This window comes from Alosa pseudoharengus, unplaced genomic scaffold (assembly GCF_046254945.1).
Source record: "Alosa pseudoharengus isolate Yale_2024_CS ecotype anadromous, Long Island Sound unplaced genomic scaffold, YU_APseudo_1.1 YU_APseudo_1.1_scf_6, whole genome shotgun sequence".
NCBI classification, from domain to species: domain Eukaryota; kingdom Metazoa; phylum Chordata; class Actinopteri; order Clupeiformes; family Clupeidae; genus Alosa; species Alosa pseudoharengus.
Window position 1 is genome coordinate 10,974,289 of NW_027468848.1, and position 26,141 is coordinate 11,000,429.

A 26,141-nucleotide genomic window follows, 5' to 3' on the forward strand; every position below is an offset into this window, starting at 1 on the left:
ACTGCGCATGATCACAATGTGTTGAGTCCACTTCTGTTTGTGGTTTGTGTCCTATATATCAATCTGATCCAACCGCCTCTTCCAGTCTCTGACTGAGACACAGAGGTATCTGATTGGCTACTCCCTCATCCCCACCCTCCCCCACTTGCCCTACCTCTTCCTGAGAGTTCTGATGAAGCAAAACAGAAACTTAACTCAACTCTCACTCTGCTACTTCTCAGAGTGTGTGCTTGGTGTGTGTGAGAGCTAGAAAATGGCGGAGGCGATTTCTCAGAAGGAAGACTCTTTCACATGTCCAGTGTGTCTGGATCTACTGAAGGATCCAGTGACTATTCCCTGTGGACATAATTTCTGTATGAGGTGCATTAAGGGCTGCTGGGATCAGGAGGATCAGAAAGGAGTCTACAGCTGCCCCCTGTGCAAACACACCTTCACTCCCAGACCTGTCCTCTACAAAAACCCTCTGATTGCTGAAATGGTGGAGAAATGTAGGAAGACCAGAATCGAGGGTGCTGTGTCTGCTCAGTGTTCTGCTGGACCCGGAGATGTGGAGTGTGATGTCTGCACTGGGAGAAAACTCAAAGCCGTGAAGTCCTGTCTGGAGTGTCTGGTGTCTTACTGTGACATTCACTTCAAAGTTCATAATGATGTAAATCCAAGAAAACACGCAGTGATTGATGCCACAGGTCAGCTACAGGAGAGGGTGTGCCCCTGTCATAAGAAGGTGTTTGAAATATTTTGTCGTACCGATCAGAGTTATCTGTGCTATCTGTGCACGATGGACGAACATAAAGGCCATGACACAGTCTCAGCTGCTGCAGAAAGGAGTAACAAACAGGTAAGTACGGGAGATACAGTTTACTCTTAATTTTATTTGAAAGGTCTGATACACATTTAATGTGTTTGTATAATAGACCTCTCCAGAATATATCCCGCCTCCTAACTTCCGTATCCATCCAACTTCCGGGCGTGGATTGTCTATGGGAAATAACATGGCGTTTTGAAAGATCGTACCTGTCAAACTCTGTAGGTGACAAAGTAGAAAAAGCTGCTGGGCAGATTGGGCTACACACTTCTGCCATCTAGTTTCCACTGGATTTTTTGATTTTCGGTGCCGTTTGAGTAGTATAGTCCAGTGTTTCTCAAAGTGTGGTCCGGGGACCACTGGTGGTCCGCAAGCTAGCCCAAGTGGTCCGTGAGCAGACGTGGTAAAATATAATATAGATGAGTTGTTTGCAATATTATAATGTAAATCCAAACATTTCTGCAACACTGCCTATGTAAGGCATGCCAGTTTAAATCATATAAATTCTCTGACACAATAAGCAAGGTGCAAAGACAATCAGTGAGTAGGCCTATTGTGTAATTTACTGTTGAAGTAGGTCTACTTTTTTTTTTTTTAGCTAGGTGGTCCGTGAGGCTATTTTTATTGATTAAGTGGTCCTTGGTCTGAAAAAGTTTGAGAAACACTGGTATAGTCTATAGTAAACTACTTAAACGGCACCGACAATCAAAAAATCCAGTGGAAACTATATGGCAGAAGTGTGTAGGCCAATCTGCCCACCAGCTTTTTCAATTTCGCTACCTACAGATGTTTTACCGGTATGATATTTCGAAACGCCATGTTATTCCCCATAGACAATCCACGCCAGGAAGTTGGATGGATACGGAAGTTACGGAGGCGGGACTTATTCTGGAGAGGTCTATAACAAGAACATTATACTTCTTACTGTAAAGTCTACTGATTTTCTGCAGACTCTCTTTCTCATTAGAGAAAATATGAACCAGGAAATCGTAGCAGGTGCAAAGTCCAAATCGTATTGTATAATCTATCAAACATTGACATGGCAGTATCAACCTGAATGTGATACCGCACAAAAGGTCCAATGTTTTTACAGGCACACAGTCAGCTTGATTTGTGTTTAAAGCTTAATACCAGTTCTCCAACTGAAATGAGTTTATGTTGTTTGTGTTGCCATCAAGAAATTACTATGGCCTAATTGTAGTCATTATTTTGATAAATAAATAGGAGGCTTAGTTGCACATAGCATGTCTGTATTTTTATAAACAGAAGCAGTTGGGGCAGACCCAGATGAGATTCCAGCAGAGAATCCAAGAGAGAGAGAAGGAGCTGCAGGAGCTGAGGAAGGCTGTGGAGACTCTCAAGGTGAGTACTACTGACCAGAGGAGAAGACAACAGCTGGTTTCAGCTCTCAAATGTTATGTACAGTAGGAAAAACACAAGGTATTCATAGGGAGCTGCAGGAGCTGAGGAAGGCTGTGGAGACTCTCAATTGAGAAATTGAGGTGAGAAGATAACAGCAGACTGATGAAGGTTTCAGCTTTCAAATGTTATTGTCATATTATTGTCATTTATCAGAATTAATTTTGTTTTGGTCTATTGCTTAATAATGGACATGTGCTGAATTTGTGATAAATAGCAGACACCTGCAAAATCATTAGACATTAGTAATTAAGCTGCAAAATACCATTAATTCTTGGGTCAAATTAAGCCTGTTATATAACTGCTGAGCTCCAAGGGATGGAAAGAGTCAACAGTTTCAAGTTGTAATTCCACCTTTAGGCCAGATTGGTGTGAGCCCAGTGAGTAAGTGTGCCTCTGCTGCCATCTCTACAGCACACAAAGAACCACTGACACCATGAAACACTTTCAGCTTCACCTCCCTCTGTGTGTCTCCTGCCCTCCTCTTTGTGTGTCTCCTAACAGAGCTCTGCACAGACAGCAGTGGAGGACAGTGAGAGGATCTTCACTGAGATGATCCGCTCCATTGAGAGAAGGCGCTCTGAGGTGACAGAGCTGATCAGAGCTCAGGAGAAGGCTGAGGTGAGTCGGGCTGAAGGACTCCTGAAGCAACTGGAGCAGGAGATTGCTGAGCTGAAGAGGAGAGATGCTGAGCTGGAGCAGCTTTCACACACAGATGATCACATCCATTTCCTCAAGGTGACATCATTAATTGCATTCTGAAATAACATAATAATTAGATATACCGCACAGCGGTACAAAGTATGATGCTCAATTCTGCAGTCTTTGTGTGTGTAGGACTATATGTGTGTGTGTGTGTGGGGGGGGGGGGGGGCGGGGGGGGGGGGGGGGGGGGGGGGTAATCGTGTGTATGGTCCATGTTACGGCCCACAAAGTTCCTTATGATTTACCGTCATGATTTCTGGCACACCCTACTGGCTGTGTGTGGTAGGAGTGCTGTTACCTGCCGTTTTCTATGTCTGCTAATCAGGTGATCCAATTAGCCAGGATGCAGTGCACCTGGCCAGCCTCTTCAAAAGGCACATTCTGGGCCTGGTCTTCAGAGCATTTTCTGGGGTTTTCCTGCTGGTTGCTACCACTTAGTCGTCTCCAGTTTTCTAACGCTTTTGAGCATGTTTGCCGGTTTTCAAGCCTGCTTTTTGCCCTTTTTAGGGAACGTAAATAAATACCCCTTTTGAGCCCAGTTGTTCTCCAATTTATGTTGCGGTTTTCCTGTGGTGAACCGTAACACTCCATTTCAGCATCTCAGTTTGTACATCTCCTACGGGCAACCCTTCACTCAACACCACCATCTACATGCTGTACAGTCACTAAATGTACGCATACAAATGCATCTCTTGTATGAGCAAACATTGGGTGGAACTTCACAAAACTTGGCACGCCCCCAGAGGTTGTCAGGGTGATCATACACATCACATTTGGAGCGGTTCAGGACATCTCAGCTGAAGATGGTAGTGATTAAACATGGTGTTTTTGCATTTTCATTTTTACTGGGGAGTACTACATCACAAATGAGTGGTTATGGACTAGGTTGATGTGAGCCCTTAAGACTAGCATACCACAAACATTTCGTTATCTTGGGTGCAACGGGGTGGGTAGTTATTAAACGAAAACTTTTTCGGCTTTCGGGGCCCCAGCACAGGGAGGGAGTGGCCCCTCTGGACCAAACGCTTATTTTCTGTGAAAGTATAGGGTGTTATATGCCCACCAAGTTTCATGTGCCTCTGTGTTTTGGTGTCCCAGGAATCATGGACCAACAATTATGAGACTCTAAAGGCGGTCATTGGTCATAATAACAACAATTCCTATGACAGAGAGAATTCAGTTGATATATATTTCTGTGCAAAGACAATGGTGTGTAACAATAACTGTATGTGTGTTGTGTAATGTGTGATAAGGATTGTATTGCTTTACATGCAGTAGGTATAGTATGTAACATACACATATACTTAAACACATGAATGCACAATTACCAACACACTAAACAGACTGATTTAACCCAAATCAGATTGAACTGATTTAACCCAAAACAGATTTAAGTGATTTAACCCATTATGTCTGCAGCCTTTGGGGAAGCAGCCCTGACTCTCACCTTGTGGTTCTCTCTGCAGAATGTTGTGTCAGTCACTGCTGCTCCTTGCAGACCAGTTTCAACCAGCATGAGCTTCAGCCAAAGTTTCTCTTTTGAAACTGTGAAGGAATCTGTCTCTGCAGTGAAGGTGCAGCTGGAGGAGAAACTAGAAGGCATCTTCAAGCAGGAAGTAGCCAAGATATCTGCAGCAGGTTGGCCAATCATCTAGATTTGACACACAACCATGCACTACTTTTACAAGACACTGTTCTGTCCGAATTGTTATGGATTCATTTTGACTGTCTCTGTCTCTCAACAGTGACACATATCCAGATCATCCAGTCTTTAGAATGTGAGTCTGTCATTAAATTACATTACATTCTACAGCTGAAATATAACTTCCTTTCAGAGCTACTGTAACAGGCCTCAGGCAGGCCTGTTACAAATGCTAAAAGGAAACATTTCTAGAAAAGAAATGGAGTACACATGAAGATAATATATGCAAACTGAGATGTGTGTTGGTTTTTTCTGTTGATCCTGGGTGAATGAGTGTCTATGTGTTGATTCCCAGATACTGATCCTGAACTCCCAGTCAGAAGGACAGACAGTAAGGAGGAACTGCCACCATACAGTAAGTCTTTAATGATTGATTCTAATAGCCTCTAAGCCCTTACATCTGTGGTTTAGTAAAGGAATAACAGTTTCATGAAAATATTTTCATCTTTCATATATTTTCTCAGCTGCCAAAACTTAGAGGCATGGGGGTGTTGCTGGTCCCTATAAGAAATTAAGGCCCATCATATATTATGGGTAAACATTCCGTAAGAGGCATGAGGGTAAGACTTTTTTGAAGGATTTAGGAGAAAAAAGCAAATACACTTAGATCTTCAAATGTATCTATAACAACAGACAGAGGCACAAGCTGATGGAGATCAGAGGTAGAGTCACCTTAAAATTGACTCCAAACCAGTAGATTACACCCATTACGTATGCAATTGTCTTGTGCTAAGGAACTGATTGAGGTGGGTTAGAACTGAAGGTCCTCTAAACATGCCCTTACCCTCCTAATGAAGATGAGGGAGTCTTGAGTGAGGATATCTCCATAGTAGGCTACTTGTCAGTGGGGGGTTGTAGGCCTTTAATATTTAAACAGCTGGAGACTTACTTATCTTGCCTTCCCTCATTTCCTGTTATAAGTTGTTACAGGTATATGAGTTGTTCGGTGCAGCACTCTGAGAAACTATACAAATAATTGATTGAGGCCTGCTCCTATATACCTGTGCATAATGATCCATGCCGTCATGTTGGTCATGACTAACAGTGTGATGATTCATTAATTAGGCAAAATGACTTACAAATGTTTACTTGTGTTATTTACCCAGATGGTTTTGATCATTCAGTTTAATAATACATGTATAGGACCCATTTGCTCTGCAGTTTGTTGGATTAAGACACACACACACACACACACACACACACACACACACACACACACACACACACACACACACACAAACCTGAAACATTAACACACATACTTTCTTTTAATCCTTTGAATAGTCACATGTACACTTACGCACAGTCATTCATGCAAAAATGTACAGAATCACACACACACACAAACACACACATACACACACACACACACACACACACACACACACACACACACAAAATGAATAGTCATTTAGCTGACACTCTTATCCAGAGAGACTCACAGTGAACTAACTACAGGAACTACTGAAGCAGCTTGGGATAGGTGCCCTGCTCAGAGGCACAATGGTGGCAGCCCCTGGGATCAAACTCACAACCTTTAGGTGTTCCATTTGGAAGCCCAGATCCCAAACCACTAGACCAGCAGCCCCCACATCTGAAGGTCTTCTGAACCTGCTCTTCCCATCCTGATGAAGATCAGTGATGCTTGAATGAGAGCATCTCCATCTTCACTTTGGTTCAAGTTTGGTTAGTTATAATGCATTTCTTCTTTCTCAGTGTCTGATGTCCAGGCTGTTTTTACTGAGCCAGTAACCAGAGACGAGTTCTTAAAGTGTAAGTGAGACAAACATGTACACACACAGTCATCCATCCAAGTATTTGTGGAATCACACACATACCCTCCCCCACACACATACACACACATAAACTGACAAACATAACACAACACACACTTTTAATCTTTTTGAAAACAGACACTCTCACATGTACACTTGACAGGCCCTCTCACATGTACACTTCAGAACATATCCATTATACAAAAGATGTACACAATCACATCAAGTACACACACACACACACACACCTAAATACACACACTTTTAATAATTTTACTGACAGCTGACACACATTGTAAACTGTACATAGTACACTGAGATACTGACACACATTCACATGTACACATGCATGCGACCATTCATACAAAAATGTGCACACACACAGCAATGCACAGTTTTGACATTTTTAATAGGGACATTTAGCCTGGGTTTTCCCATGCTGCCTTGCGCGCGATTTAATTCACGCTGCTAGGCAGCCTGGATACCATGGAGCAAATTGTCGCCTCAGTTAGGGGACCAATCACAGAACGGAGGGAGGGCAGCAAGACGATGACGACACACCGAAGCCGTTATGAGCTACGTACAGACGCATTTGATAGGCATTCGTAGCGCCCAATAAACGGCTCTGGGCATTCGTAAACCACGTTTCAAATACGAGAAAATGAATGCCTAGTTCCCAGACCCACGTCTCATTTGAGATGAGGGTATGACGTTAGCCAGGCTAAGGGACATTAGAAATCTAAAAAATAAATAAAATCTACATAATTCACAATACTTCACAAACAACACACACACAAACACAAACACACAAAACACACACTGAAACACTGAAACATACACACACATTTTTTTTTTCAATACTACTTTTAATCTTTTGAATACAGACAGTGAAACATACTCACAGGTACACTTACAGTACACACAGTCATTCATACAAAATTGTACAGAATCACACACACACACACACACAGAGACACACACACACAGTAGTCTAAGTGTGTCCTGTTCTCTATTCTCCTCCATCAGACTCCTGTCACTTCACACTGGATCCAAACACAGCACACAGAGAACTCCATCTGTCTGAGGGGAACAGGAGGGTGGAGAGGAGAGATGAGCTCCAGTCATATCCTGATCATCCAGAGAGATTTGATAAGTGGCCTCAGGTGCTGTGTAGAGAGGGTGTGTCTGGACGCTGCTACTGGGAGGTGGAGTGGAGTGGGCATGTTTTTATAGGAGTCTCATATAAAAGCATCAGCAGGAAAGGAGGTGGTGCTGAGTGTGGGTTTGGATGTAATGATCAGTCCTGGAGTCTGTACTCCTACAGCTCCAGCACCTCTTTCAAGCACAATAATAAAGAGACTAAACTCCCTCTAGTGGCCAGCTCCAGAATAGGAGTGTATGTGGATCACAGGGCAGGAACTCTGGCCTTCTACAGCATCTCTGACACAATGACCCTCCTGCACAGAGTCCAGAATACATTCACTCACACACTCTACCCTGGGTTTTGGATATTCACTAGATCATCAGTGAAGTTGTTGTGACCCACACTGTACACAGCAGGGCAGAAATGTAAAGACCCCAGATACAGATAGATGCTGTTATCACATCCACACACACACACCTATAAACACATCCCATCTCATCAGCGCACATATAGGCCACCACTCACATGTAAGGATCTGGCAGCTGCCTTTCAGCTGTCTGAGATTCTCTGTTCTTGGGGAAAACAAAAGACCAAAACCACTCCCTCACCTGTAGACCTCTGCTGGAACACACATCAGCACACCACACATAATCTATTGGGTGGGAAATGTGTTGATGAGCCCAGTGTTTCACCCCCTCGGATCCTGACTAGAAGGAAATCTTTTTGAGTCTGTATTCAACTACCGTAAAACTCCAAAGAATAGCCTGGGCTTTTATTTGCCCAAATTGCCAAACTGCACGGGCTAGTATTAGAGACAGGCGTCTATATGAGACAGGCCTTTAATTCCCTTTACACAAAACTTTTCCTCTGCAAAGATGGAAAATATTATCGAATTAATTATTTCAAACACACTGAATGTCTACCTATATGACTAGGCTATCTGATGACAATTATGGATCATCATTCATTTAGTGTTGAGATGTTGTTCATTGAGTGAGATACCGTAAGATCCGCAGGGATAGCCAGATAAAACAGATGCAGAAAACAGAACAGATAAAACACGTTTTAATTACGTAATTTAAAAAGAGATCGTATCACACTGAAAGCTCATATTTTGTCACTAGCAAATAGCATATCGGTCCTTTGTCAAATACAGTTGCATCATCAGCCCTGAGCAAAACCGTTCAGGAATTATTTATGCAAAAGTGGAACGTGCTTAATGTTTAATTCTCCCTCCTTTTCGGCAGGAATGAAACAGCATGAGAGAGCATGAACCATATTGTTTCTCCCGTTTTGTATTTGCCAAATTTGACAACAGTCTACATTCAAATCATAGCCTACTTCCAGGCGCGCGGGAACATATTTTTGGGGTGCTGAATAACAAAATAATCATGGATGTCCGACAATTTCTCCCCCAGCATATGATTCGAATTTAGACAGCTAAATACGCCATTTCACCGCCGTGTATGAGTAGGTCTAAGAGTGAGAAGTTTTATAATGCCGGGCAGCCACTGCAACTACGCGCAGCACTTGCCACTCCGACTCATCAATAAAAACTGTGCGTGCACACACCAGTCCCATAGAAGCGCACTTGACTAACATCATTAACCTATTTCAGTATATAGCCAGAGAATGTCCGTAGACGGGCTCTAATATAGCCTAGTCTAAGGTAAATTATTTTTCTGACTTCTTTCTCTGTATCGCCATGGCATTTAGAATAAAGAATAACGTCCGCGAACCGTTCTGGTTTTGTTGCCAGCATGAAAACACGCTTACAATCGGCCTATCCGCAAATTTTAAACACAAGGGATGAATTGAACGATGACAAAGTCGGACATATAGGCATAGTTCATATTGAAAAAAAAGCTATACAATTTGGAACTCTAGCTTTTCACCGCATTTAATGCCATAATCATAACGTGCGCAGTCTGCGCCATACTTAAGCCCAAATCACACCCAAGATTCGCGACGAGCTGAGCAGCAACTTGATGCAACATTCTAAAACCTTGCAACTGTGACCAGACAAGGTGAATGCTTTGCGACGGCTTGCAACGACGTGCAACATCTAATTCACACTGCTGTAACTGCTGTAACCTCCACACTGTAACCTCCTTTCGTGTCATTGCGAATCTTTAAACAGACGATCTGACGGGTTTTAGAAGATTAAATACAACCCGAAACTAAAAAACAGACCAGGCCTCTACTGGAGACCGGCTTTTAACCCAAACCTGTAGCCACGCCAGGCGTTTAAAAGAGACAGGCGTCTCTTAGGGACTCGGCGATTATTTGAAGTTTTACGGTAAGTATTCACAAAATAATTAACAACAATTGCCTCGTGCTATGTAGTCTTGTGTTTTTTGATGCTTTTTGTTCAATTTGCCTGATAAATAACAAAATAAATAAATGAAAAAAGTACACATGATCACTTTTTTAGAAGTTACTACTGAATGTGCTTATCATAGGACATGTGGAAATAATAAAAAGAAATTTCAAAAGATGAGAAACAATAAAGCCCTCTTGAAAACAATCAATTTTGCAGTCTATGTCTAAATCTAAAGTCTATGAGAAAGAAAACATCAGAGGATGCAGCCTTGGTAATGTGCCATCTCTAGAATGTTGTCAGACAGAACACTCTAGAACAATCCGTCTGACTCTGAAGCCAGATCAGAATGTTGAACTCATCTGTTTTCTGTGGGACAGCAAAGACTCAGTCTGAGTGGCTTCCTGTGTGCAATGAAGCTGATAACAACATTACATTTATATAGTGCTTTTCTCAACACTCAAAGCTCTTCCACAGGGAAGGGGGAACCTCACTAACCACCACCAATGTGTTGCACGGCAGCCATTATGGATCAGAGCGCTCACCACACACCAGCTTGAGGTGGAGAGTGAATGAGCCAATTATACTGGGTGATGATTAGGGGGCCAGATTGAATGAGCCAGATTGGGAATTAAGCCAGGACACGGGGAACCCCCTACTCTTTGCGATAAGTTCCATGGGATCTTTAATGACCACAGTGAGTCAGGACCTTGGTTTAACATCTCATCCGAAGGACGGCATCTCCTACAGTAGTGTCCCCGTTGCTGCACTGGGGCGTTGAGATCGATCTTTTTGGCCAGAGGGTAGAGTGCCACCTACTGGCCACCCACCAAGACCACTTTCAGCAGCAACCTAGGGCCCTATTATGACAATCTCTAAAATATATTGTCACTGGCGAATAGTTTAAACAAATTTCGGGGTTTGTCCAGTCCATATTGGGTTTGGTTTAGTTATGAAACGTTATGAAATATCTGGCGCATGGAACTGTTGAAAGATTTAGTTGCTAACGCTCACATCACATGCAGCTGGACATGGTGTTAGTCTGAGATGGCATCATGGTCAGGTGATCAAGCCTGGCAGAGAAACCAAGTTAATGGTTCAATTCAATGATGCTCCACATGAAAAACATGTAATGAAGTCATAATTTATCTCATAACACATTTATTACACAAGCAGTCCTTTCTCTGTGTGGGTGAGCAGGAGCCCTTTAGATGTGTAGAATCACATTACTCATAATTATTTTACATCATTCTACTAACAGACACATCACAATCATTTAACAGCCCACAGACACCTGAGTTGTTTTTTAATAATATATCTAAAGAGGAAGAAATAAAAAAAAAAAATGGTACAGTCAAAATACATATTGAAACGTCCATCCATTTCTTAAATTTAAATCCCCTATAATCCTTTATATATTTTAAAAGAAATAAACTATTTATGCCACACAGAGAGACAAAGAAAGCATAAAACACATCATTATAGCATATGAAAGAGTGGTCCAGATTTAAATGCATTACTGTCAGATTTTTGTCAGATTTATCTAATGGTCCTCTGGCTGTGCATTTAGATAGAGATAGATAGATAGATAGATACTTTATTGATCCCCAGGGGAAATTCAAGGTCTCAATAGCATACAGACAACACACACACATTCACTAACAGCAGAAAAAGTAATTAAAGTATATAATATAAAAACACAGTTAAGCAATAAGGACAGTAGAATATAAAGAATATACTAAATACACTAAAATACAAATTATAATAACTAACAGTATCCACATAGTGGTGATTAATCAATCAAGAGGCACTTGTAATGACTGAGGCAGGGACTGAGCCTGTGATTCTCTGTGCATAGTAAGGTAAGGTAAGGTGCTCTGTGTGAGTGAGTGAGTGTCATGGTGATAGTGCAATGGTGATAGTGGTCATGGTGATAGTGCAAATGAGTAAGTCCAACAGTGCAACAATGCAGAAATAAAGTCTATATATCTATATTCTATATATATATAACTATTTTAAGAAAAGGTATAAGCGTGGCCACAGTTCGTATGTGGCATGGAGGGAGTGGTTATGCATATGTGCTAATGTGCTAATATAGCACGCAAACATTGAGGCAGAAAGACAGTGGTATAAGTGGCTAGTGGTAAAAAGTGGCTAGTGGACAGACAGTATCCAAACATGGGGGGGGGGGGGTAAAGAGGCAGACAGACTATGCAGAGAAGTCTATCTCTCCTCTTCCCTTAAGTGAAGCATTGAACAGCTCAATGGCCCTGGGGACGAATGACTTTCTCAGTCTGTCTGTTGTGCAAGGCAGTGAGCGAAGTCTCCAGCTGATCAGGCTCTTCTGCTTAACAATAGTGCTGTGGAGTGGGTGACACTCATTGTCCAAGATGTTGATCAGTTTGTTCAGGGTCCTTTTGTCAGATAGTGTAGTGATGCACTCCAAATCAGCTCCCACTACAGAGCCAGCTTTCCTTACCAGCCTGTCAATTCGCCCTGCATCCTTTTTCCTTGTGCTTCCTCCCCAACATACTACTGCATAGAAAAGGACGCTGGCAACAACAGACTGGTAGAACATCCTGAGGAGCTTGCTGCACACATTGAAGGACCGCAGCCTCCTCAGGAAGTACAGCCTGCTCTGTCCTTTCTTGTAGAGTGCATCAGGGTTTACTGTCCAGGTGGAGACCCAGGTACTTGTAGGTGCTTACCACCTCCACATTGACCCCATCAATGTGGACTGGTAGCAGAGTGGGCTAAGACCTGCGGAAATCCACCACCATCTCCTTGGTCTTTGAAGTGTTGAGTTGAAGATGATTGAGTTTGCACCATTGCACAAAGTCATCCACCAGGCTCCTGTACTCCTCGTCCTGCCCGTTCCTGATACACCCCACAATTGCAGTATCGTCAGAAAACTTCTGCATGTGGCATGCCTCGGTGTTGTAGCAGAAGTCAGATGTGTACAGGGTGAACAGGACTGGAGAGAGCACAGTTCCCTGTGGCGCTCCGGTGCTGCTGATCACAGTGTCAGAGAAACAGTTCTTCAGTCTGACGAACTGTGGTCGCTCGGTCAGGTAATCTGTAATCCAGGTTACCAGGTGAGCGTCCACACCCATCTGCAAGAGCTTGTCTCCCAGTCTGAGGGGTTGGATGGTATTAAAAGCACTTGAGAAATCAAAGAACATGATTCTCACAGCACTTTTCCCCTTGTCTAGGTGAGAATGTGTCCTGTGTAGAAGATAAGTGATGGCATCGTCCACGCCCACTTTCTCCTGGTACACAGCAAATTTGCCAGTGTTAAATTAACACCCACAGTGTTAATTTTAACACCAGCAAAGTGTCTATATGCATCCACTCTCTCTAGTGTTAAATTAACATTTTTGAAAGTGTTAGAAAGTCAACACCCAATTTTTGTTGAATCAACACTGTATATTGTTAAAACTCAACACTACACCAATACTATACAACACTTTATGGTGTTGAATTCACACTACACTGGTGTTAGTGTTAAGATAAAATGTTAAAAAAGAACACTGCTTTCTTCAACACCAACACCAGTGTAGTGTGAATACAACAAAACTCAAGTGTTAAAAATTACTAATAGTTAACACTACTAGGTGTAAATACCAATAACACTAGCTGGTGTTATTGGTATTTCTTGAATTTCCCCTGGGGATCAATAAAGTATCTATCTATCTACCTATCTATCTATCTATCTATCTGGTGTCAAATTCCCCAATACCCCACTAACTGAAATAAAAGACAAATGGCAGAAATTTTAGAAAAAAATGACCTTTGTATTAAATCATTTCACAATTCAAGGCACATCAGACAAAACTGCAGTAGGGCACAATATACTGTACATTCTTTCATCATTTTCAAGTGAAAATCTTTGATAATGATATTTATAATCTTAATACACATAGGAGGGTCAACAGAACTTGAAGCTACACAGTCTCCATGTACTCTCAATAAATGTTTCTTCAATCCTCAATATGTGTAAAAAACAGAAAAACACCCGGTCTCGGCACATTTCAAACGCAATGTCCTGGATACAAAGCATGACCAGACTTCAAATGTTGGGGGCAAAAAAAAAAAGAGCAACTTTTGTGCTGTACCTTGCAAATGTAACAGGTGAACATTTTCAAACCTCAATATGATCAACTTTTGCCCTGATTTCCTTGACCCGTGGACTCTCTTTTGTAGTGCCGACGTCAATCCCATATACGGTAGTCTGAATGAAGGTGTAGAAGTTGCACAAGGCCTCGTCGTAGGATACAGCAAAGACAAAGTGGGCCTTAAACAGTTCGTCGAAGGCAGCCACAGCTGTCTGTGCCACGCAGGGAATGGCCTTCTGATCGAGGATGACGTAAAACTTCTGGATACTACTCTTCTTTTCTCCAACACATAGGAGGAAGGGCTGTGCTGATCCAACTCTGTCAAGGAATGTCACCATGCTCGTCCCCACCTAAGAGTGTTGGAAGGGGAAATTAGGAACAGTATTTTGTGTTTGTTTAAACACCGAAGAGGCAGAAAAAAACATTCTCTACCTTCCTTTAGCTGGATAGGCATCTAAACACCTCAATGACATGGCACATTAAAGGCAGAGTTTTTTGGGATCTACTGAATATCTATTCAACCAAGAGCAACGTGCATACATATTAAATAAATAATGAATTCCCTCATTATCTTGGCCTCCTTGATTACAGTGTCACCACAACAGTGAATAAAATATCACCAAATCATTTTAAGAGCATTATTTTATGTAAACAATATACTTCAACCATTTGGTCACCAGACTACAACCGTAAAATATATACAATATATATTAAACAAGATGAAATATCCCATGTTCACCCATCCTTTGCTAAGAGGCGTTTTCTTTTAAAGGAACATTACAATATTTTATCCCCCAATACAATATGTTATCCCCCAAAGTTAGATATGATGATGCATACCCTTCTCGTCACTGTGCGTGCAGTAACTCAGTCTGATGCGGTTAGCCTAGATTAGCATAATTCATTGACCAACTAGCCTAAAATTAAAAAAAAAAAAAAAGTGACAACAGAACGCCAACATCGTCCTATTTGAATAATGTGACCAATAATTACAATGTGTTTAAAATTTAAATGTGAAATGACAGCTATATTCTAAGCATGTGCATGCTTGGAACTACATTCTCATTCAGGCAAAGCACTGCTACTTGGGATTTTCAGAAGGAACACCGTGCTTTTTAGGTGCTGCATGCAAATCACTCTGCCCAAGTAGTGCTTCGCCTGAATTAGAACATAGTTCCAAGGATGTATATGCTTAGAAAACACTGCATCTCATTTTACATTGATGTTTCCATACAAATGGGAAAATGTTGGAGTTCTAATGTCACTTTTGAGTTATACTGTAGGCTTGTTGCATCTGCCCACCTCAATGAGCTGTGCTAAACTAGGCTAACAGTGGGTGTGTCAGACTTAGTTACTGCACGCAAAGATCTAACTCTGAGGGAGACGATAAATAATAAATCATTTCCCTAAATGTTGGTGTGTCCCTTTAACTGCTGTGAGGGGGGAGATACACACAGCTGACCAAGAAGGTGACAAATCATAGGCAAATTAAGTGTTAAGAGGCAAAACAATATTCAGTCACCATTTATGTCCCGAACGTACCTTCATGAACTTGACCACATGGTCAGTCGCTTCAGTGGCACTGATTTTCCCATGTCTTTTTCCTTTTGCGGTTGGAGGCAAAAGATGAACGAGCAGGAGGATAGCTGCCAAGTCACTGTCCCATCCTAGTGGATTAGTATGGCAACACCCACATCGCATGAGTAATCGCATGAGTATACACAGTCATAGTTCATGGGTGCATAAGAAGAACACTGGCAAACACAATCCGTGGACACTTACCATAATCATTTGATTCCTCTTGAGCAGACAGAAGGTCATCCACATGAGTACCAGGGCGAAGGCCTTCGCTGACCGTGATAATCCTAGGTTTGTAGAACGTTGGCCATTTTGCAATAAACTTGCCTGAGATGTCTTCTCCAAATAGCATTGTGAAGTCTTGGTTAATCTAACACAAACAGAAACCATGTCAAAACATGGTACACAACATATTTAATAATTGGTACATCAAGCTAGTCTCTATTCTTACCAAGCCTGGTGTATCCAGGAATCGGGGAAAGTGATCTAGGATGACTGAAGACTGGTCTGGATCGTGCAGCATACTCTGACGGTGCTTGAAGGTTGCCTTCATTTTCTCTTTAACAACTGGTTGGTCTGCTGAATGCTTCATCACGGACATCGCTTCTCTGCATTCATCACCTGACAGCTGCTCAGATGTTGATGTCTTACGCAGGGTCTTAGGGCCATGTTGATCAGCAGACTTGGAGCTCCTCTTAAAGTCACTTGTGATATTGCGCTGAACCGTTTTCAATCTGTAGGCCAGGTAACCTTGGCCACTGTGAGGATCGTAGTAATGTTCCTGTCAGACAAGAACACAAGCAAGAGGCACGGTCAATATTAAAATCCATCAAAGCTGATGTCTGTATCAGGACCTCACAATAAGGCTTCTCTATACATGACCAAATTAGACTAAATGAGGAAATACTCACATAACCAGTTGGTGAAGCCTTATCCTTCAAATTGGGGAAAAGGGTGACTATTCCAAGGGCATAGGACACACGGACATTGATTGGTGGGACCCTCCTACACCATAGCAAGACAGGGTCAGTTTGAAAAGTAGTTCAAATAAGTTTAACATGGCTGGTGTAAAAGCTTGAGAACAGAGTATATAACAGACATTTTAACAAGTATTTCAGTTATGAAGTAGACTACAACCCCAATTCCCAAAAAGTTGCTGCAAAAAGGACATAAATGCTGACAATTACAAATTTCTTTCAACTTTCATGGAAAATAAGCACATTTTGAATTTGATGCCAGCAACACATCTCAAAAAGTTGACGGGGGCAACAAAAGGCTAGAAAAGTTGTGTAATAGACAACAAAAGGAGGAACATTTCACAACTAATTAGGTTAACTGGCACCATGATTGGGTATACATTTTTCTTAAAAAAGCATTCGAGCCTCTCAGAAGTGAAGGTAAAGGTTAACATTTTGGGTGGCCAAATAATTAAATAAAAATAATGTTTCTTAACATGAAATTACGAAAAATTTGGGGATTTCATCTACAGTAGATAACAGCATGAAAATATTCAGAGAATCCAGAAAAAAAAAGAAATGCCCCTGTCCCAACATTTGAGACATGCTGTTGGCATCATATTCAAAATGAAATATTTTCTGTGCCAACAGTTGTTATGTTGGTCTTTGCACTATTCACAATTAAATAAAGGGATAACATAATTTGTAAATCATAGCATTCTGTTTTCATTAACATTTTACACAACGTCTTAATTTTTCTGGAATTGGGGTTGTATTTTATTGGTCACTTACCCATGACTCTCGATCATATCTGCCACCAGGATGTTGACGAGTTTTCTTCTTGTTTGATCAGAAAGGCCTTTGGTCGCGTTGTACTCTTTGAATACGTCTTCACCCCCGGTTTTTTGATGTAGAGCTACATAGACCATCTGTAATATAGACGTTGCATGTAAACTTGCTATGCATTTTGAAAATGGTTTGACATCCTACCAACAACCTAAGAACTACTTACATCTTTTGCTGCCTTACTGTCAGGTGGTCCTTCTACCAGTTGCCTTCTCCGTGCTTTGGTGCATTCTGTAATAACAGTGGAGCCTGAACTCGCAGACTCAACTGATGAGAATGACCCCTCATCTGAGCAGAAGGAGGCCTCAGAGACCTCTTTCTCAGCTAAGGGAAGAGGGGGGTGGGGGGGGGGATATTTTTTACATAAGGCAACATCACCCAATAGCAATATTGTTGTTTCTGTTCCTATTGACAGATGTACTCATTTTAACCCATTTACTCCTAAAATGCCTGCTAAAAACGCCTTTAGATTCCTATGGCATTCTAGACTAAATAACCTTATTTCCTGAGGGTTTTCTGAAAACATACTAAAAATTGTCAACGTCTACCAAAATTTAATATCTAAGCCTCTGTAGCACCTAGAAACATGAAATAAAAAGCATGCTGCGCTACGCAGCATCCAGCGGGAGGGTCAATGTTGCGCTACGCAGCATCCAGCAGGAGGGTCAATGTTGCGTCATGCAGCATCCAGCGCGAATGGGTTAAGTCACTCTAGACAAAAGTGTCTGCTAAATGACCTAAATGTAAATGCAATGGGAGGGGCATTTCTGTGTCTTACCAGAGTCCTCAGTGAACACCTTGAAAGACACTGCAGCAGATCTCACTAACTCATCAAAAATGTCAGCATCTACATCAACTCCTGATGAGTCCTTCAGGTCCACATCAGATTCGTTTGGCAGGTTGAATTTAGCTGAAACTGAAATAAAAAAAACAAAAACTGTAATTTCTCAACTATTAACCACAGTTGATACAGTAATTTTGTAAAATTCCTGCATCTCTGCAACTAATACTCGGGTGCGGCCTATACACAGAAATGGTAATCATTGGACTACCAATGCACTGCCGCGAGAAGGTGGTGATAATGTACATAAAAGCTGTTTGGCAACAGCTTCACAAACACATGCCATTAAGTTTTAACCTATAACACAATGAAATAACTGTTTTAGAATAAAACAATCATGAGGTTTATTCACTTGGCTGTTAATAATCAAGAACTGACCCATATTGGCATGCAATAATAGGTGTAATGTGAAAAATGGGTGAGTTACCCTTTTACTTACCTTCTTGAATGAACTGAAAGTAATCATAGCGATCATCCTTCATTGGTATTCGAACCCATTTCAGGACACCCTTGCACTCCACTTGAACCAGCATTTCTTTGCTAAAAAATAAATTGATACAACATAAATCTTAGGCAAACAGTTAAACATGTCAATGCACCAGTTTCAAAGATTAAGAATGACTGACATTTACAGGAACACGAGTCTAAAGAATATCAGTGCCTAATTAATTTCAGTTCATTCCATTTTTCTAGATTTTGTTTTATTAGTATTATACACTGTCTAATCTAATAAAATCTAATCTAATCTGTCAGGGTAGACAGGATAGGACCCAAGCGCAAGACTCTTTCAAACAAAAGTATGAACAACCACGTTTTATTAAGTATACAAACTATACTTACAAGACTTCCAACACGACAGAGAAACAAACCGTCAAAGAACAGAGGAACAGGTAAATATACACAGACTAATTAACAGAAAGACAGAGGACTGGACTAGACCAAAAAGACAATTACGGGGAACAGGTGCGAGCAGAAACAAAGGGAAACTAATGAAACAGGAAGTGCAGACCATACAAGGGTGGAGACAGTCACATGAGTCAATCAGTCCCTGCAGGATCCTGACAGGTCATATTTGCAATTAGCCTGTATATCGAGTCTCCTGCAAAATTTGGCTATGTCCATGGTGACCTGAGCCTGTCTGACTCCATACTGCCTAATACTACTACTAAAACAGCCATTTTCACTTCCACGAAACCCAGCATAGCCTAATCAAATATATTTATATTTATTTGAAATATCTGACTTATGGTCAGTGGGCAAATTTTCGTTTTGTAGGCCTACTTATAATTATACAACATCGACATAATTGTCGTTATGAAGATTATATTCGGTGAAAATGAGCATGCATGCAAGTCGAGTTGTCAGTAGCAACTCTTTGTATTGGAGAAGACGAGTATTACAGGAGGCTAACATTCATTTTCCCCTGGTTCACCAAATCTATATTTTGCATAGCCTATTTCAGCCAATTCATCAACAGGGCTAAAATAAATATTACCATTCCTTCTCTCACTACCATCTCAGAATGCCACCCTGTTCTCTTCCTTTATCTTTCTTCGTGGTTGGTATATTACTTGATCAACTCGATGAATGAAGTCGGTGGTTGGGAAGAACATTCCGCTTCTTCCGGCCCCTTCGTACGTTCCGAAATACCGCGAAACCGCTAACGTTGATGGGAGGTGACGGTGTAGTTTTTAATGCTGCGTTCGCAACGTCTTTCTACCAGTAATGCTTTTTCGATGTTGCGATGTATTTTTGTAGACAAATATGGACATGGTTAGAAGTCCATGTCATAAGTCACACCAATCCTGTCAATGATGGCTAGCATGCTACATGTTTTCACCATCTCAGCTTGCAGCAACCAAATGTGACTAGCACTACGTTAACGTTAACTTAACGTTAGCCAGCTTGCTAGTTAGCAATAACATGCTACTCCCGCTAAACACTGCACATTGCAATTTTCAACTCTGACATAACCAATACAGCCTAATAACTTCATTTTTTAACAAGTCCAACGATATATTCCCGCTTACACAGTAGGTTCATTATCAGGGAGTAAACTGTTCACTAACGTTAACGTTATAACCTGAGAGTAACGTTGAGTCATGCTAAAATCTTTGCTATAACCTAGCTATTACCTAATGTTACAATACAAAACAGACGGTTACAACTTAAATAAGCACAACAAATGAAGCAAATATTAATTATGTTAAATAGGTGTATGACTAAGTATTGAATACCCAGTTAGACAGTCAAATTAATCACTTACCTTCTACCGTTTTGCGTATTCCCATGTGAAAGAAAATGGCGCAGGAGAAAGTTTTTCTTCTTGATCACGTCCTGGACAACCGTTACGTAAGGGCGTGGCTTAGAGCTGCATCAACACTGTTGAGCTTAACACTCCGATTTGACAACGCAAATAAGTTACAGGCAACACTAACAGTGCTATTTTATAACTGTGTGGTGTTAAAATAACACCAACACTCTTTATTCAACACCGTCCCTAACATTTTAACACTCATATATTTGCTGTGTATGCAAACTGTAGCGGGTCTAGTGCATGGCGTACCTGGGGTCTGAGCATACCTAAGACCAGCCGGTCCATTGTTTTCATCACATGTGATGTAAGAGCGACAGGTCTGTAGTCATTAAGCTCACTAGGGTGTGGCTTCTTAGGGACAGGGGTGAGACATGATGTCTTCCACAGTGTTGGAACTTGTCCAAGGTGTAGGCTCAAATTGAAGATTTGCTTCAGTGGCTCCCCTAATTCAGCAGCACAGGCCTTGAGTAGCCTTGGACACAGTCTGTCAGGCCCCACTGCTTTATTGCTGCGCAGTGTTTTTAGTTGGGCTCTCACTTGAGCTGTTGTGATGATGGGGGGTGTAAGGGGGGAGGGGTGCATCTGGGATCTGTGTGTCTGATGGCTGTTGACTGAGGTCGTTGTCACCTCATTGTTCGTGATCGCCATGTGGGGGAGGGGTGCAATATCCAGTGATGGTGGGGGTACGATAGCCTGTGAGTGTTGCACTGGTATTGAGGGGGTGTGGGGGCTGGGGGATGGTGGACAGACCACCGCCATTGGAGCTGGAGCAGGGCAGTCAAACCTGTTGTAGAAGTGGTTCAACTGGTTCGCCCTGTCCAGGTCCCCCTCCACAGAGCTGCTGCTCTTCTTCAGGCCAGTGATAGTCTTCATGCAGTCCCATATCTCCTTCATGTTGTTCTCCTGCAACTTCTGTTCCACCTTCCTTCTGTAGTCCTCCTTAGCCTCCTTCAGCTTGACTTTGAGTTCCCCTTGCACGCGCCTCAGCTCTGCCATTTCCCCCTCTCTGAACGCCATCTTTTTCCTGTTAAGAAGGGTCTTGACATTGCTGGTTATCCAAGGCTTGTTGTTGGGAAAGCAGCGTACAGTTCTGGTGGGAACAACAATGTCCATGCAGAAGTTCAGATAGTCAGTTGTGCACTGTGTGACCTCCTCTAGGTCCTCTCCATTCTGTAACACACTCCAGTCAGTGCACTCGAAGCAGTCTCTCAGAGCCTCATCCGCTTCAAGTGTCCACTTCCTGAAGGTGCGTGTGGCAACTGGTAACCTCTGTACTTTGGGCTTGTACATTGGCTGAAGATGAATGAGGTTGTGGTCTGACTTTCCCAGTGGGGGGAGGGGGTTTGCGCTGTATGCATCCCTCACGTTTGCATACATGAGGTCTATTGTCCTGTTTTTCCTTTTAGAGCAGTCAACAAACTGGTAGAAATTCGTGAGTGTGGAATCCAGTGTTATGTGATTGAAGTCGCCAGAGATCACAAACAAGGCATCAGTGTGTTGGGTTTGAAGCCTTGCGATTGTGGAGTGGATGACGTCGCACGCTGTATCCGGGAGAGCTCGAGGTGGAACGTAAACACAGACAGCAATTGCGTGTGAGAACTCCCTCGGCATGTAGTACGGACGGAGACTAACCGCTAATAACTCCACATCCTTGCAGCATACAGTCTCCTTCACTGTAACATGTCCATTTAAATCATTTCCTTAAAAAAAAGAGTTTGTACACACAGTCCTCTTCTATGGACAGATGCGCTGAAACATCAACAACTGTTCTCGCCTAAATCACCACTTTTACAGTGATCCAGGAAGTCCTTTTTCCCTTTAAAGGGCATTTTCCAAAGTGTACATCCGGACATGTTACTGACCACTTCTGTTAAGATTTATGGAGTTGCCTTCCTCACATCCATAAGAAGTTCCATTTTTGGGATGCATCAGACGTGTTTATACAACAAAATATACAAATCAAATGCGTCTCAGATCACCTGGGCAAGTGGTTTGCGTGATTGAATCACAGTGCGTCTTGGTCCTTTGCGGCCGGGGTGGTTTGATTCCCAAACCTGCCACTGCAAGTCTGTGTCGCTTTGGATAAAAGAGTCTGCTAAATATCAGTCAACTTTAACTTTGGTCCTTGTTTACACTTGTATTAGCACTGTCCACTTATGATGAGATGGCCAAACACACATTTTAAAAATGAAAACAAAGTAAAAGGGGTCCGAGTATGGAGAGGTGAGGTGCAGGAGCAGCACTTCCACCAGTGGCCTACAGGGGGCAGAAGCCGCACTGGCGACGCTGTCTCCACATGGTGGCAGTACATATCCATGGATTGTTGGGGTCAGACAAACACACACACACACACACACATATAAACACACACCACACAAATCCACACACAAACACACACACAAACACACACCACACAAATCCACTGTAGTAATGTGTCCAAGCGGATGGTGAGACTCAGGCAATGAAATTCAAGTTGACGTAATTTTCTTTTTTTTTATTATTAAGCTACCGGCAGGTTTAGGCAAGAGACAAAACAGAAAACATTAAACAATAACACTGATCAAACGAAAAACAAACATGGGACAATGCCCGCAATAACTAGGCCCTCCATAGTAACACTTGTCACATACATACGTCCTCTCACGACAGAGGCGAACCACGAATGCAGCGCTCACTGACATTTTATACCATCGGTCCCAACCAAACCACAGAGAACTAGATGTTCAAAATACAAAATATGACCGCCGCCCAGTCCAGCACATTTTTTCCACAAAAATAAATCACGCTGAAAGGCCTATATGATTCTAACTGTCTCACTAAATTGCATTATCCACACTCAATTCTCACTGATATCTGCTAGACAACAAGTACCAAAACATGATTAGTTCATAGAATTCACATGTAAAATTCATTTTCTACAACCCCACCTCCATCATGCCTGTTCATAATTCTGAGAAATTCTTGAATTGTGTGCATGTACATGTTTATGTTATGTGTGTGGGTGTGTGTGTGTGCGTGTTTGTGTGTGTGCCTGCGTATGTGCCTGTGCATGCAAGCGTACATATGTCTACTGTGTGAGTATGTGTCATACGTATGATTACTGTGAATGTATGTGTGTGTGTGTGTGTGTGTATGTGTGCACATGAAATGGGTTAACATAACCCCTGGGGGCAAACATACGGAAAAAAATGGTCATCCTAGTCCCTACAGTTCTCAAGATATTCACAGAGAACTGTGTCTGCCCTACCCTCCTTTCGGGGGGTCCAGTCCAGCGGGGGGGCAACAGATCAAAACGAAAAACGACGGTTCCATGCTATCCATGTGGGGTTACATGCCCACCAAGTTTTGTGTACCCCGGTCTTTCAGTGTCCCGGGAATCCTTGTTGGTGTACGTCACTAAATGTACACATACATTATTTTATTGTAAGGCCCCCCATGAACGAAAGTACATAAAACTTGGCATGCATTCGGAGGGTGTAATAATGATCCTACACTTTTAATTTCGTGCAGTTTTGATCTTGTCAGCCAGAGATATTGTGATGAAAACACCTTGCTTTTTAATTTTTAACTAGGTGGCGCTATACATGAAATAAGTGGTAATGGGATGGGTTGACATGCCCCCTTAAGACCAACATACATAAAAAAGGTGGACCTCCTAGGCCCTACGGTTCTCGAGATATTCACAGAAAACTGTCTCCTGCCACCTACAGGCCAGTTGGTGTATGGTAACATAAATTAATTTATTGTGTGGCCCCCTCACCTCATTTTTACTTTTTTGTGTTTAACTAGGTGGCGCTATACATGAAATGAGTGGTTATGGAATGGGTTGACATGGCCCTTTGAGATCAACATACAAAAAAAAAAATGGTCCTCCTAAACCCTACGGTTCTCGAGATATTCACAGAAAACTGTGTCTGCCCTACCCTCCTTTCGGGGTGTCCAGTCCAGCGGGGGGGCTACAGATCAAAATGAAAAACGATGGTTCCATGCTATCCATGTGGGGTTACATGCCCACCAAGTTTCGTGTACCCCGGTCTTTCAGTGTCGCGGGAATCATTGACGGAAATTTGGGCATGCGGAAAAAAAAAAGAAAAAAAAATAATCTGACTAAACATATATGACCGCCGCTTCGCTGCGCGGCGGTCATAATAATCAATCACCCCTTTGACATATTTTTTTAAGCCATAAACTGCATTAGCGCACCCACTACTTTATAACATTCATGTTCCGACATCACCAATGCGCTGCAATACCCCAGACAACAAATAAAGAATTATTGTCCCAAACACCCCTACCTAAATGAGCGCTTCCCTTACGGGAGCGCGCCCCCACCATTTAAATGAGTCCCACCTCCTACCCTCCTGTTTGCACCCCTGCACCCGGAAGACAGGCATACCACAGGTAAGGTGAACATTCAATACACAATACAAACTAACATACAGGCACAGTTGGAGCGATCTCACAAAGATGTAAAAAGTGCACACATGAAACCCTCACAACCGCCCCGACGCTATGCTTTGCACCAGACCATTTAGCGATACCATGACCGCGTATGACATTTCAATATTCCTTTGCTTTTCCCATACAAAGTATACAATACAACACATCGTCATTCTTTTTTTCCACATGCATCAAAGAAACATTCACCGCACCAGTCCGTATCCGTATATAATGTCCATTTTTTTAACACAAACTCCGGTCCCATTGTTCTACAACTGGCGGGAATGCGCCAGGCCTAGTGACAGACGCGGTGCGCTCTGTCACATCCACACACACACAAACACACACACACAAACACACACACCACACAAACACACACACACACACACAAACACACACACACACAAACACACACACCACACAAACACACACACACACAAACACACACACCACACAAACACACACACACACAAACACACAAACACACACACACACAAACACACACACACACAAACACACACACCACACAAACACACACACACACACACACACGCACACACGCACACACACACACAGGGAGACTCACGGCTGGGGTAGTGTGGTGAGGCTGCTGGGGAGGGGGGGTCTGTGTGGGAGTAGAGGGGGGGCCAAGGGTGTCCAAGCTCCATCAGGACTACCACTGACAGGACTGCGCACTTTACTCTGCACACACACACACACAAAATAGACACACACACACACCCAGACGCAAACCCAGACGCCACCATGTTGAGCACCCCACAATCAGCTCCCTTAAAAACTTCAGCTTTGATAAAGAGAGTCGTATATGAAGAAGAAGAATGGAAGTCGCCAGGAATACTCCAGCCACCGCCCCGGTGGTCCCGGTGAGGAAATGTACAGCTTGCCCTGGTTGGATTTTGGACCTGCATGTCCAGTGCTCCATCTGCCCTGGAGCGAAACATGCTGGCGACACGCTGGCTCCCCAGCCAGGCTGCGGGATGAGTGCAGCTCTCTCCCTTCTAGACAGACGGGAGGTGGCTGCGCACTTTGATGCTGAAGTCCCTCTGGAGCAGGCGCTCAGTGAGGTACTGGAGGAAGTCTCTGAGGCTGACGTGCTGGAGCTCGAGTGACACTCTCCCCTCTCTACGCTGCCAGACTGGGATCCACCAGAGCTGAAG

The 26,141-nt window shown here is 42.6% G+C and overlaps 2 protein-coding genes and 1 long non-coding RNA gene across 3 annotated transcripts in view; 1 reads left to right on the forward strand and 2 right to left on the reverse strand.

Moving 5' to 3' along the window:
- LOC143106365 (uncharacterized) overlaps window positions 1–25,659 on the reverse strand; it is an 87,104-nt gene extending 61,445 nt beyond the window's left edge. Inside the window, exon 1 of the long non-coding RNA XR_012983668.1 lies at window positions 25,550–25,659. This is a non-coding gene — a long non-coding RNA (uncharacterized LOC143106365). The remainder of the gene's footprint in view (window positions 1–25,549) is intronic.
- Window positions 223–8,175, forward strand: LOC143106356 (tripartite motif-containing protein 16-like). Its single transcript, XM_076270633.1, has 8 exons — window positions 223–838; window positions 2,072–2,167; window positions 2,729–2,962; window positions 4,396–4,567; window positions 4,675–4,707; window positions 4,927–4,986; window positions 6,348–6,404; window positions 7,433–8,175. Exons 1-8 carry the CDS (start codon window positions 254–256, stop codon window positions 7,945–7,947), a joined length of 1,752 nt encoding a protein of 583 aa, XP_076126748.1. The 5' UTR covers window positions 223–253; the 3' UTR covers window positions 7,948–8,175.
- LOC143106359 (uncharacterized) lies at window positions 13,751–20,728 on the reverse strand. Its single transcript, XM_076270637.1, has 10 exons — window positions 20,473–20,728; window positions 18,646–18,746; window positions 18,144–18,281; window positions 17,532–17,689; window positions 17,312–17,448; window positions 16,475–16,568; window positions 16,015–16,344; window positions 15,768–15,933; window positions 15,528–15,652; window positions 13,751–14,335 (listed from the first exon to the last, which is right to left on the reverse strand). Exons 2-10 carry the CDS (start codon window positions 18,737–18,739, stop codon window positions 14,012–14,014), a joined length of 1,566 nt encoding a protein of 521 aa, XP_076126752.1. The 5' UTR covers window positions 18,740–18,746; window positions 20,473–20,728; the 3' UTR covers window positions 13,751–14,011.
- Window positions 25,660–26,141: the final 482 nt, after the last annotated feature.